This window comes from Tinamus guttatus, unplaced genomic scaffold (assembly GCF_059628265.1).
Source record: "Tinamus guttatus ecotype Peru unplaced genomic scaffold, ASM5962826v1 Tinamus_guttatus_pri_ptg000150l, whole genome shotgun sequence".
Taxonomy (NCBI): domain Eukaryota; kingdom Metazoa; phylum Chordata; class Aves; order Tinamiformes; family Tinamidae; genus Tinamus; species Tinamus guttatus.
In genome coordinates, this window is record NW_028288684.1 from 4,213,467 (window position 1) to 4,227,031 (window position 13,565).

At 36.2% G+C, this 13,565-nt stretch overlaps 1 protein-coding gene across 5 annotated transcripts in view; it reads right to left on the bottom strand.

Annotated features, from left to right (window-relative positions):
* NBEA (neurobeachin) overlaps nucleotides 1–13,565 on the bottom strand; it is a 460,133-nt gene that overhangs the window by 322,299 nt on the left and 124,269 nt on the right. For all 5 annotated transcript variants that reach the window (XM_088522208.1, XM_088522209.1, XM_088522210.1 and 2 more), the window contains exons 11-16: nucleotides 11,593–11,701; nucleotides 5,904–6,056; nucleotides 5,272–5,440; nucleotides 1,866–1,945; nucleotides 1,026–1,088; nucleotides 819–916 (exon numbers count right to left, since the gene is read on the bottom strand). In XM_088522208.1, coding sequence (XP_088378334.1) covers nucleotides 819–916; nucleotides 1,026–1,088; nucleotides 1,866–1,945; nucleotides 5,272–5,440; nucleotides 5,904–6,056; nucleotides 11,593–11,701 — 672 coding nt within the window. The remainder of the gene's footprint in view (nucleotides 1–818; nucleotides 917–1,025; nucleotides 1,089–1,865; nucleotides 1,946–5,271; nucleotides 5,441–5,903; nucleotides 6,057–11,592; nucleotides 11,702–13,565) is intronic.

Below are 13,565 nucleotides of genomic sequence, written 5' to 3' on the forward strand. Positions count from 1 at the left end.
TATTATTTCACCAGTTTTTCCCCAATTTTAAATGCGAGTACAACAGTCTTTCCTATGTTTTTTTTGTTGTATCAACTAGCATTGCCATTCAAAAGTTTTAAATACAACTTGCTGCATAGAGCTTTAAAAATTTTATGGTATAAACTGCTTAAACGCATAAGATAAATAAACTTTGTTTATTTGTTCTTGCAAGCCTCTTGCACTTTCTAAAGTATTTTTAGAACAACACAAAATTAAAAAAAATGTATTAATCATCAAATACATAAATTGTTTATCCCCTGGAAAAAAAAAAACAATTCTTGCATTACCAAAATAGATGTAAGAAAACACGAAAACACCAAACTACACCACTTCTCTGAGAGATATCATTTATTAAATTTACTCAGAAGCAGATAAACATATGAATTGCACAGATACATTTCTTAAGTCTTTGGAGAGTATTTAAAGTGGTTAGTCCAGGATTTCTCCCATCTCTCTCCTCTCCCCTCCAAATTATGTAAAACATCCGAAGACAGAATATTCAAAGCGATTCTCAGATATATACTTGGTTTTTTTTGATGTTTCTTGTTAATTACATATTCTATTTGAGACTGAGAAGTAAGTACAGCGGTACATTTGCCTTCAGATATGATAATGTGAATTCCAAAGGGAAAATTTTTGCCTCTGAGCTACTAAAAAGTACTCTTTTTAAGCTATTAAATATACCTCATTTTTGAAAAAATATAGCCTAAATAAATAAGGCTGTACTTTGAAAGGAAAACAATTATGAGATTTATGTGAAAAAGAATCAGTGTGGAGAGGGATGATCACTGTCTTACCGTATTCCATTTCTTTGATCAAAGGCAGGTATCATGGATGCTGGATGTTCAGACATTAGGGCCACCAGCAGCTGCAGCACATCGTGAATGTTCTCATCCTGTGTGACAAGCATCAACAAGTTATTTTACAAACTAGCCTCAAAAGCAGGTTTTCCACATCCTGGTACAACGGGTTACAGTAAAAGACAGGTAATTACAGAAATGTACCTCATGCATTGTTAACAAGTAATTTAATATGCTCTGCAGTTCGTCTTCTTTCACTCCTCGATCCTAAAAAAGAAGAGAGATTTCTTCAGAGAGAATCTTCTTTAAGCCTAACTTTAAAAGAAACAACAATTGTGAAATTTACTATCTGGACTGAGTTATGTAATCCTACAAATTTACTATTTAAGCTCAAAGGACTAAATTCCCTCTTTCACTCTATTCCTTTTCCTTACCATATTGGTAATACAAAAACAGACTAAAATCTCTTCCTATTAGGAAGCTTTTTTTGGGCAGGCCTCAAAAGATAAGATGCTATTACTGCCCTTCCTCCAATCCCTCATACAAGACCAGAGAAATGGAAGAAATAAGGCCCAAAATGCTGTTTTTCAGGCTAGTGTCAAAGAGCAGGTGATTCCTGAACACAGTGTTCAGCAGTGACAGGCAGATTCCTTAATGTCTTCAACCAGTAGCAGGGCCAAAAAAAAAGAACAAAGCACTAACTGACTTAACCACCATTACCTTCTTATTTGGTTAGTTGAGTAGATTATTATTATTATAAAGCATGGTCCAAATACCTGAGAGGTTTCTTTAGTGCCATACATTACTTCTGCAAGTACTTTTAGTTAAAAATATATAAGCAGTATGGTGAGGCTAATAATGAATTCACTACGTATGAATTCACTACGTTTGTATTGAATATAATGTGTATATTGACATTGATCAGAAGGAGATACAATATTTGATAGGCATTCCATATCCACTGTTCTGAAAGAACCTATCACATCCACACAACAGATTTTGAAGTTTTACATTAATGCAACATTCTGGAATAGACTGCATTACCTTCAGTATAAGCTGTTTCAAAAACAGAAGCATAAATGCCCTTAGTGATATGATTTCCTTCTGTGAGGGCCGAGGACCATCTGGAAGAAGCAGAACATACCACTTTTAAATATAACCTGATTCTTTTAATGACCACCATTATGGAAATCACAGTTCCTACTACAGATGTAGAGTTCTTTTCAATATTTAAATCACAATCATTTATAACCTTGCAGAATCACTTTGGACAACATGCATTATGTGATGTTTCAGCCTCAAGAAATCCAAACATTTTATTCATCTGAATGAATTTCTAAAGATCCAAGCTTTCCAATTCCAACGAATTTCTAAATGAAGATACACACACATGACGGGTAAAAAAACAGGTCTAGATTTATGTAACTAACGGAAGTGTAGGCTCTATAAGTGTTTCCATATGCCCTAGGAAACATCTTGTGTAAGCAAAAATGCTATAGACTCGATCCACTTAACTGACCCTGGTCAGTGCCAACTCAGGATGAAAATGACCAGTCCTATTGACTATATTGAGTGGAATTCCACTGGGTGGAATGGGAGTTTAAACACCTAGCAGGTGTCTACGCTGCAGGCGTGTATACTTGAAAGGGTTCAGTGGGTATTATTGCCAAGCTAGTTAAACAGAACATTTCATTTTTTTTTAAGTCTGATGTGTTTCTTTGAAGTGAAGTCAATGCGTTACACACAGTAATTTAGGTTTGTGCTCACTGCAGGCTTGAAGTGAGTTGTGCTTTTTTGACTAACAGGGAGAATGGTCCTTTCATTGGACCTCCTGCCTCTTCTGGAAAGGAGAGAGAAGGAGAACTGGAATGCAGCAAGCAAATCTCAAACCCTGCTCCTCCCACTTCGAAGCAATGAGGAGCAAGGTGAAAATCTTGTCAGTTTTAAAGATACAGAAACAGTTTTATGCAACAGTAACATAACAGTTATCTTATATAGATTCTATATAATAAACCTGGGAAGTTATAAAGTTACAAAAATGGATTTTGCCACTATAAATTTAATGTTTTATCAGACTTATATCTTCCTTGCCATTTGAAGAACTAATACTAGAGAGATTATTTTAAAAATGCATTACCAAGCAGACAACCTATGTTATAATTACAAGAATTACTATGCAATCACTGTATAATTAAAAAAAAATAGAGTACTAAGGTAAAGAGAGAAGAACACATCTCAATTTTCAAGTCAGGAATTCAACAGGAGTTTGTCCCACCATCCTTTCATCTTTGTGCCTATCACTGATACGGACAATTAGTGTCACCACAACACAGAAACCAGTGACAGCAACAAGGGTCTGTTCATCCCTGAGGACCAAAGCCCTAACCAAGCCAACCAAACACAAAAAGGAGTCTTACTATGTGAAGATGCTGCACAGAAGCCACAAGGCCCTGTACAAAGTAGCCACAGTGGCCTCTCTTTTTTTTTAATGTACACTTGCAACGGCAGCTAGCCAAGTCTGTCCAGAGAAAAATCAGGAAAACATTTGCCAGCCCAGCCTTTCAGCATCCACCAATTACAGCGGCATCAAACATAATTGTGCAAGTAATTAAGAGGGAAGAAGAAAACGTATTTATAATCGTCAATGCAATTTGGTTCACAGAGTAAAGCACGACCCAGAACAGTGTAAAAGACTGATGAAGAGCTCTGAATATCAGAATTAATTATTTCTAATACTGGCTTTGTTAATAAAATATTGGGTATCAGTTACACAAGCAACAAAATGCAAAATTCTTCCATCTGCCTTTTTTATTTTTTTCTGCGTGAAAATCTTGACTTTCTACCCTTTGAATTAATAAATAAAAACATAATAGCAGAATCCCATCTACACATAAATAAACACCCTACATTATAGAGATTACAAAAGAACCTGTGTTTTACTCTGTTGCGGCAAAGCAAGTGAGGATTGAGATCCAATCCAAACCCCCTCTTGAGATAACTGTGCAGAAGGCAGGACCACAGCTGCCACCTCCTCATGGTTATCTGCCTGAGTCCTACTTTTATGAGCTCATGTTCAAAACGTTTGACATGACCTATGTTCTTGGGCACCGTATACAGCACCTAAGTTAACTTGGACATACACAGCCATGCTTCCTCCAGCAGGAAAAGATCCTGCTCAAAGATCTGCTCAGAGTTGTGAGTAACACAGGAAACCCCAGAGGAGGTGGCCTGTTACCAGGAGTGCTACTCAGGCAGTGGCTTGTCCTTTACATGCACATTTCTCTCATACATTGATGAGGCTGTCAGTATTTAAAGGGATGCTCTGCAACAAAGTCCAGAATTAGTTCAGCAGACTAAATATGGTTTCGAAAATAGTTAGTAGGAAGCATTTTTATGGTTGCTAAGAATTAATTTTGATTACCTGCTACAAACTTTTCAAGGAAGTGGATAGAAAACAAAAAGTACAAAGTGTGTTATGTTTAAGTAATTTTGAATGATTTGCTCAAAAATAAAGTTAGCTTCATATTATGATCCAAGAGATAACAACTATTAATGAGGTACCAGCTCCAGCAGGAACTCTTCCAGTGAGCTTGAGTATGTTACAATTCTACTGCCTGCTAGGATATCTGCTGTGGAGTAAGAATTGTTCCTTTTTTTTTGGTAAATATAAAAATTGAATAAAACTCTAAGCATATAGCACACTGATAATGGACTAACCAATAAAATTTCCCATGACATTTTTAAATTTGGGGGTATGTGGCATCATAAAAGAGCAGGAGAAAAAAAAACTCCCCCGTTTTCTGCATTTCTCAGCAGGATAGCAAAAGAAGAAAGAAGATGATAAGTTACCTCTGCATCTGTTAATTTTTAAGCAACTTTCAGCAAAATCCTTCTGGCTTTACACAAGTAGTCTGCTAAATGTAATGACATTACAGCTGGAGTGTACAGGATTAGAATGATTTGAGGCTCTGGTTAATAACTCATCTGTTATATGCAGTGTCTACCCTGTACATATGATTGTATTTTGTTGTTCCTGCCATTTAATGCTTCCTAAGCTAAACTAATCAGATGAGTATAAGCTAAGTGGAATTATCCTGTATTTTATAAGGGCAAAGGATAAATTTTACTGACCTAGAAACAGAGTTTTAGAGATCTTATCAGTGAGAACAGAAAAGTGTCCCCATGGTAGTCAGGTCTCTTAATATTACTAACTGATCATTATGCTATTCAAATCCTGCAAACTTTTCCTTAGAATATAAAATATATTTAATATTTTGTCTCTAGTACAGAAAAAAGAAAAAAATCAATGAAGTTTTCTGTATTTCTGAAATATGCTCCACATAATTATATCATAGGTGGGAAAAGAAAAGGAATCTGGGAATACACCTAAACATACAGAATATTCCTTTGCAAATAAAATAATAATTCTTTTCCTATACACTGTACTTACCTAATCCTTTAGGAGTAATGCCACTGCTATCAGCTGGATTAACCACCCAGTAGTAGTATTTCAGTGTGTGCATTAGTTGCAGTACTGTTCCTACTCTGCGTATGGTGTTGTAGATTGTGGCAGTTCCAATGAATTCAGCCGACAAGTAGGTGTACAGAGACAGCTGCACCTGAAGAATTAAAGAATTATCTACATAAATATAAGTCAAATGCTAGTCTTACTTTCTGAAGTTTTGCTAGGATTTACTTTTTATATGATATAAAACTATAAACAAAAATAATCACAAATAAGTTCACTGAGAGTAGATACTGAACTACATGATGTCCAGAGGCCATCACTCTGCTTACAATAAAAATATTCCTTTTTTTTTCCTTTTCTTAATCTCTAAGCAAGCAATACAATTCAACCAGCAAACAGTCTTTCCATAGCAACAACCAAAACCTTTGGCAAGAAGAGAACTGATTTTAAACAGGATAAGAGGATATAGTCTAACAGGGGATAAACTGAGATCTAAACAATCTCTGCTACTAATGTGTATTTTAAGAAAAAACAAAAACTTATGCACTCGGGAATAAAACAGTACTTCCACTTCACAACAGGAAGGACATAGCATCCTTCAAGAGCACAATTACCTTTGCAGGGGTATGTATCCAGATAGCAGGATTAAAAAGAATGTGATCACATAATTGCTTCAGTAAAGGTGCTCCATGGGATAATCCATCCAAATATTTTGCAAACGATAAAAACTGTTCCAGGACTGCCCTTGTTATGTGAACTCGGGATGACTGGCAAAAAATAATACGAACAAATGTTAAAAAAGACTCTTCCTTAAGGAATTTACAGCAGAAACATTAAACAGTATTTTCACTGGGATTATCTTCATTAAATACGTTTTGATTGCATTGGATACAAATGGAAAATAAAAAGAAGAAATCAAAAACTTATATTTTCTAATAAATAGTTTTAATGGTCTTTCAAAGGCTTACGCTTAACAAATTTAAAATACTCATCAATAAATAAGATTAAATCCCCTTTTCTTCTTTTGTTTTCTTTTCTATGTACTATATTCCAGCCAGCATTCTACATCTTGTGGGACAGTACTTTGAGAAGCTCAGCTGAAGTCCTTAACTCTTCATGATTAAAAGTTAATTATGCCTCTTTCTGAAATTTGGCTTCTTGATATGTAAATATACATTATTTCAAGGTTTGTCTTTTTTTTTTTTTTTTTTTCCCTCAAACAGAAATAACTATTTGAAGGATTTGGGCTACAACTACAAAATAGTCCTTGAATTCCACAGCATATACTATGCAATCATGCTGAGTGCTATTCCTGTGCAGCAACAGGACACGTGGATTTTGACAAACTTCTAAATTAACAAAAGCCACCAATAGGAACAATCACTAAACATCCCTCCCCTTGCTTTCCCTACCAAACACACTGCATTACTTTTAATGCTATAAATACAGTCTGGGAACATGCAGATTAGTTATTTTTAGAAGTGAAGCACATTTGTCAGTAATATAAGTCTGGGTATTGAATTTCTTTTGGCTTGTACATCACAATCCACAATAAATCGTCTGCAACTAATATGAACAAAAAGGTTCTTTTGATGTTTGAGTCAGAAAAAATCCACAGATGTCTGTCCTCCTTTCTAAAGTATTTGATCACATGCAAATGAACAGCAGATAATCTACAAATAATAAAATAGAGCCTGGATATGAAACAAAAGGTTTTCTTCCTGTCACACATTCTAGCTGAACATAAGCACTTCTATAAAAAAATAAAAAACATAATTTTGAAAAACTGCAGCTAAAGAGAATAGTGAAAACGAAAAAAAAAAAAAAGAGAGCACACTGCAAGAATCTTGTTGTGACGGAAATGAAAATAAATCCTTTAAATACTGCCACGCTCTGAGTTTAATGATGCAATAAAATTGTCAAGATCAGAAATAGGATTCTGGCGTGGTGAAATTTAAAATCAGAGTAGGCATTAATTAGAAGCATACGCAAGCTTTTTTATTTCTTGTACAACATAATGAACAGACCACAATCTTGCAAAGTCTTGAGTGTGTGGAAACCACCGTGCCCCATTTGAGACAAAAGAGGACGCCGGGGGGGTCGCTGGCCTGGCCTGCGCACGACTTGCCCAAGTGCAGCTGAGATATTTGCAAATCCATCCTCGTGATGCCAAGGAACACCTCCCATTAGAAAAAAAAGAGATCCTAGAACAGCTCTTTGGAATTTTAAACCACACTTGTTTAGCATAACTACAGAAAATAATCCTCTTTTAAGTTATACTTCTTTGGTGAAGCCAAGCTCTTTCTATTCTAAGAATATATTCCCTTAGCTAGAAAAACACAGGAAGCAGAATGAGAGAGATCCTTTATCATCTTCCTTCAAAGCTGAGTACGTTTTTAAATGTGAGATTATCATGCTTTAGTTTGATCACCGTAAGATGATTTGACCATATGCTAATGAAAAATACAGCAGCAGACATTCAAGACTGTTAAAGCAATGAGAGTTGATCACAAGAGTGCAATGATGTCAGTACAGCTGACAGTACTTTGTTTTAAGGACATTAAATTATACTAACAGGCCTTGCAAAGGCTTCAGGACAGGAGGCAGATGATGGGTTTTAGACAAGCATTCAAACTAAACCTCAAATTTGTGAAATCTACTTATAACAGCTAAAAGCATATAATCAAAGGGAAAACCACTTGCAATTATTCAGAAGTGAAACTATTTTAAATTTTGCCTTTTCAAAGCACAGAGGAATTAATTCAACAATTTTGGAATTAAGCCTTAGAATTAAGTTAATTTTTATTAAGAAGAAATAGAAAAAAAATCCTTAAGCTATGATATGTCTGTGACAGGTAGTACAAACAATGCTACATGGTCACAGTTTTGCTAGAAAGGGGATTGGGCTGTTTGGAAAATGAGTTACAAAATACATTTAAAGTGATTTACAAACAACTCTGAAGTAAAAGCATAAATTAGACAAACTGGGTCAACCAAAAATATTTCCTTATTGACATGCAAACTTTTATGTTAAGATACTAAAAAAAACAGAATCAAACGCCGAGTCATCATCTTTGATACAAGAACAGGCAGCAACTGGAGATTGATAGAGTATAATTCTAACTCTGAGAAACTGAAGATGAATAGGTTGGCTAATTTCTGCACTAAGAAAACAGTCCTGGTTAATTTGTTCTGGTTAGTATAACAGCCTTTCTTAGTTTCAAAGGGAAAATAATTTTAAAAAAAACTGTCAACATTTCAGGAATATTAATACTAGTTTTTTTCCTCCCCTAATTTCCTCAGTATTTTTGCCTTTGGCTTGTGTGATCTTGTGTGGAATATATATACGTATATATATATATATATATATATATATACACACACATACATATATATACACAAAAGAGTGAGAAAAGGTACTACCTTAGATAGATTTTATAGGTTCAATATTAAAGGTCTATCAAAATGACAGAACTAAAGCAGGTATATTTCACAGAATATACTTGAATCTTTTGATTAAAACAGAAATTTGTGGAGTTTTATATTAAGTTTAATATATAATACAGCAGTCTGAATATTCACTCACTAAAAAAACGAAAAATATCAAACAGCCACAGAGAGTTACAAATCTAATCTCTGAATTCTAAATGAAATAAATAGAAAAGGAGGAAGAAAAATACAAATCAAAAAAAAATCCACAAACAAACATATTTTTGTATATTCCCTTAGGGGAACATGATCATAAAATAGTGTAAAAAACACACACCTGATATCTGTTTGCAAATTGCATTCAAATATATCCTTCCGGTCATGAAGTCAACCTTTCATACACAAAGGCAACCATTTTGGTAATGTATTTATGCTATGCTCTATATAAAATTATTGTAAATGTAGAACTGTGAAAGAAACTGGGAAACAACTAATGGAATATTACGCATAACTGTAGAAACAGCACAGAAATATTTTAATACACCCATTGATTTAAGCAAAAGCATCCTCAAGTTTAATCATTAAGTGAATGGGTGAATGAACAAATATTCGAGCACACAGGAAAAATGGGTTTGCATTGTGGGCGAGATTTTCCTTTGGAATCACTGGCCTGGCAGTTATTACTATTGCAAAATTAACAAGAACATACATTTTTTTCCATCATCCAGTAGAATGTAAAATTAGGAAGCATCAGAAAATCATGCCATGCCAGACACTTTAGAGGCATCTTCCTAAACAGAAAATACTTTAAGGCAAATGTGTTGTGTGATATTCCATTCTTCCACATACTGTTATCTAATTGTTTCAACTTCCTTGGAAACTCAATTGAAACTTGTATAACTTCATTAAAAATTACAGTAGGAAAAATAATAACTACTGGGAATAATAACTGGGAAAACACAAACCATGGAAGAGCAATGACTTGGATAGCTCGCTACTCATTAAAAAAAAAAGCTTGTCATGTAGGTGCTTGTCAGTTTAGTTCACAGAGCTTCAGAACACAAGAACATAGAAATGACAGTTTTTATATTGTTCTTCCCCCTCTGAATATCAGATTAGAGCTTTTTTTCTCATACTGCCATTACAAAGATTTGATCTGGCATCATACGCCTTATGTATATTCCAGATAGTAAAAGAATCTCTTGCTCTTTCCTTCCTCTAGCAATTTCAGCTTGCATTCTATGTCTAGATTAATTGGCACTTTCTAGTAGCGAAATGATTACATGAATTATACAGTTCTCAGTTAAAGCAAATACCAGTTATTCATATGGATGCCAATGGTCAATAATTATAAAAACTCTTGCATCTTTTCTATATAATTCTCTGGTGAGATAACTGTATTAAGAATTCTCCATAATCCTCTATGTCCCTTGCTAATTGTGTTATCCTGAATATGAAGCAATTTTGATTCCTCTGTGAATGTGGAAAAAATAATCAGATAAAGAATTGTTTATTTCCAGCAACGCTGCACCTACCTGTCAAGTGTGTCACCCAAAAGGCTTTAAGGTGTTCTCGGTCAACAGAAAGGCCTGTGTTTACAAAACCTTTGGTGATCTGCCCAAACGGAGCTCTGCTCTGCCCCAAGACTACAGCATATAAGCAAACCAGAGCAACTGCAACAGTCAGTTTTACCTCAGAAAGCTGCCCACCATTATCTTTTATAGGCATCACCAGGCAAAGAATCCCATGTCACAAAAATGTGACTTCCACCACCTGAGATTCAGTAGGGAACCTTCTAGGTCTTGGTGTGGTATCTGCTGAACTTCCCTACCAATGTCAGATTATCAGTACTGAGCGAGTCTAACGTTCCCTCCAACACGACAGGCAGTGTGCCACAGCTCTGCTGTTTGTACACTGCAGACACCACTGAGGCACCACACAGGCTCTGATGAGCACACATGACAGTGTTTCAGTGACTCTTTCTAATTTAGCCATTGTGTGTTCCTTTACAATAACCAAATACTTTTTCTTTGATTAAATTTATTTTAAAGAAGAAACTTTTTAAATCGAATAGATTTCAACTTGAAAATTGTAAGGGGTATTTCTCCATCCACTTCTTGAGACAGAGATTGTACCAAAGAACCTGTGTAAAGGATGTATCTCCCCTGAACATAGCAACTGTATTTTACAGGGTGGCCACAGAGGCTCAGGTTTTTGAAAGCTTTGCTAATTGCCTCAGTTTGAACTGTCTTCCTTGGGGCAGCATCTTGGATGAGGTCTGTGGCAGTAGTAATTAATGTAGCAAAATACGGGACAAAACATTGCATACTTTCTAAGGAGGACCAAATATGCCTTTTTTCTTGGAACGTGAAGTCATGGGCCTTTTTTTTTTTTTTTTTGCTAGCAAGTTTATATTGAGAACTATTTTCTCATAAGGTAATAATCACTGTATCCTTTGCCAGCTTTTTTAGTGATAATAGAACATCTCTGAGCCCCCACAGATTATGTTCACAGTCTCAGCTAGGAGAATTCAGCAAGACATTGAGCAGGAGACCTTAGAAGACAACCAACCAATGTCTGGAAGATGGTACTTTTCCATGAAGACTGAGAAGCACCTTCAGCAGTTTCCAAAGGCAGCTTACGGACAAATATGATCTTAGTATGACAAATTTGAGAAGAACACCGATTCCTTTAATACTGACATATAAGGGCAGAAGAGACCTCTGTACATAGCTTACAAATCCTACAAACTGAAATTGTCTTATATCACAAATATGTTTATTCTATTACCTTCTTGAACTAAGGGTTTGAAAATATCCAGAATGACAATAGAAACACTAAGAACCTAACTAAAGAACTAAAGAAACTACGTACCTTTTCCAGGAGGTAACCGATGACCAGAAAGCCTTTCCCACCCAGCATTTGTTCCTGCATGGCTACGGAACTCTTCAGAAGCTCCACCAAGAAAGCCAACAGGGTGGCACTGCAAGGAAATAACAGGCATTTATCCATTAGAAATGTACAAGGATCAGTCTGTTACTTTCTCAATATTCAACAGATAATAAGTGACCAGAAACAGGCTTAAAAGGGTGAACAAACTTAAAAACCCAAAAATCTTACATTTGCTTTTGATGAATTTCTCCAATGATTGTTCATATATTACAATCCTAGGAGTGAGAGTTTCTTATTCAAACGGAAGTGGAAGATCATTTTATGAGCCCTCCTGATTTGACTAGAACCGTCCCAAATTTTAATTATCCAGTCCTGCAACTCACAGTTCTAGCCAAAGCTTTTGCAGTTGGAAGAGGTAGGAGATGAAGAATGGGATCCACCTGGCAGTGCTAGAATGATGCAGGCAGGGACCTTGTCAACTATTCTTCCCTTCCAGAGAAAGGTAGTATGCTAAACAGCAAAACTTGTAGCCACTAGGTACAACAGCATTCCACACTTTCAATCCCTAAAGTCACCACCCCCACCAAAATGAGGAATAAAATGGTTGATCATGTGGGCAGCAATGCCCTTCACAGACCACAGCGAAACAGCAGCGTAGAGAGCCTCCTCCTCACCTCCTCCAGACCAGCCATGATAAAAACCTAGGCCTGGCCAAACAAAAGGCACAGAGAGACTCAATAAGCAACAAGAAAATCACTCAGCAGTCCACCATGTACAAATCCTACCTGTAAACAAAGTGTTAGAAAGAATAGGGAGAAAGGGTGGTCGCTAATACAGTTAAGATACAGGTAAGAAAGAGAAGAGATATGAGTCACTCTGAAGAGAGACTTCAGGGAATAGACTCAGAAAGAAGAGAAACTGCCCAGAGAGGCTGTGGAGTCTCCTTCTCTGGAGATCTCCCAAACCTGCCTGGATGCCACCCTGTGCCACGTGCTCTGGGTGTCCCTGCTGGAGCAGGGGGTTGGACTAGATGATCTCTAGAGGTCCCTTCCACCCTCAACCTTTATGTGATTCTGTGAAACTATGTTGTGAAAACCAAACCACAATGGAAACACAAGATGGATTCATTGACTGTGGGAGAAAGGAATCGTGACTGTTTTTTGGGTTATGAGAGGGAAAGAAAAATATACTCATCTGTTGCTGAGAGACCCAGAAGAAAGTGAAAAAGAAAAAAAAAAAACAGTTCATGATAGGAATTTAAAAGGTGATCTTTTGAACATCTTTACAGGTAGACAGCTGAACATATTGTACTAACTTAAAAAGGGGTATATATAAAATTATTATTAATAAATAATACTTAGAAAAATTCCTAAAAATACAGATATGTATCTGCAACCACAAGGGTTCTCTCAGAGGTGGTGGATTGAGGCAGGAATGGAAACTGCGGCTTTTTAAGCTATGAAAAAGTGAAATAAATGTCCAACCCGCATGTTATAAATTTCTCTTTTATTTACAGTATCTAGTCAGCTAACAGTTCTCTTGCTCTCCAAATACAACCCTTTACTTCGACATAAATATTGAGATCAGATGCCAGCTCAGAGAAACTAGCAGTGGGACGAGGGAAAAAGAGGTACTCTACGTGGGGAGCACTTTGGCGTGTGAACAGCCCACAGTGCGGGCCAGGCTGATGCCGTGGACGTGGAACAGGCCCTGGTCTCGCTTCATCACCGCGTGCTCACGGGAATCACCCTAAAAGCACATACGGGAGTCTCCACCGTGTCAGCGCTGAAAGAACACAGATAACACCCATTTACAGCACTCCAAAGCTTCTGTTGAAACAGCCTGTCAAACTGTCACATCTCTTCCAAAACACATTATAAACATATATATTTTTTCACCCTGATAGAAACTTTTCATTGTATTTACCATCTAAAATAACGAGATATTCACCTTAA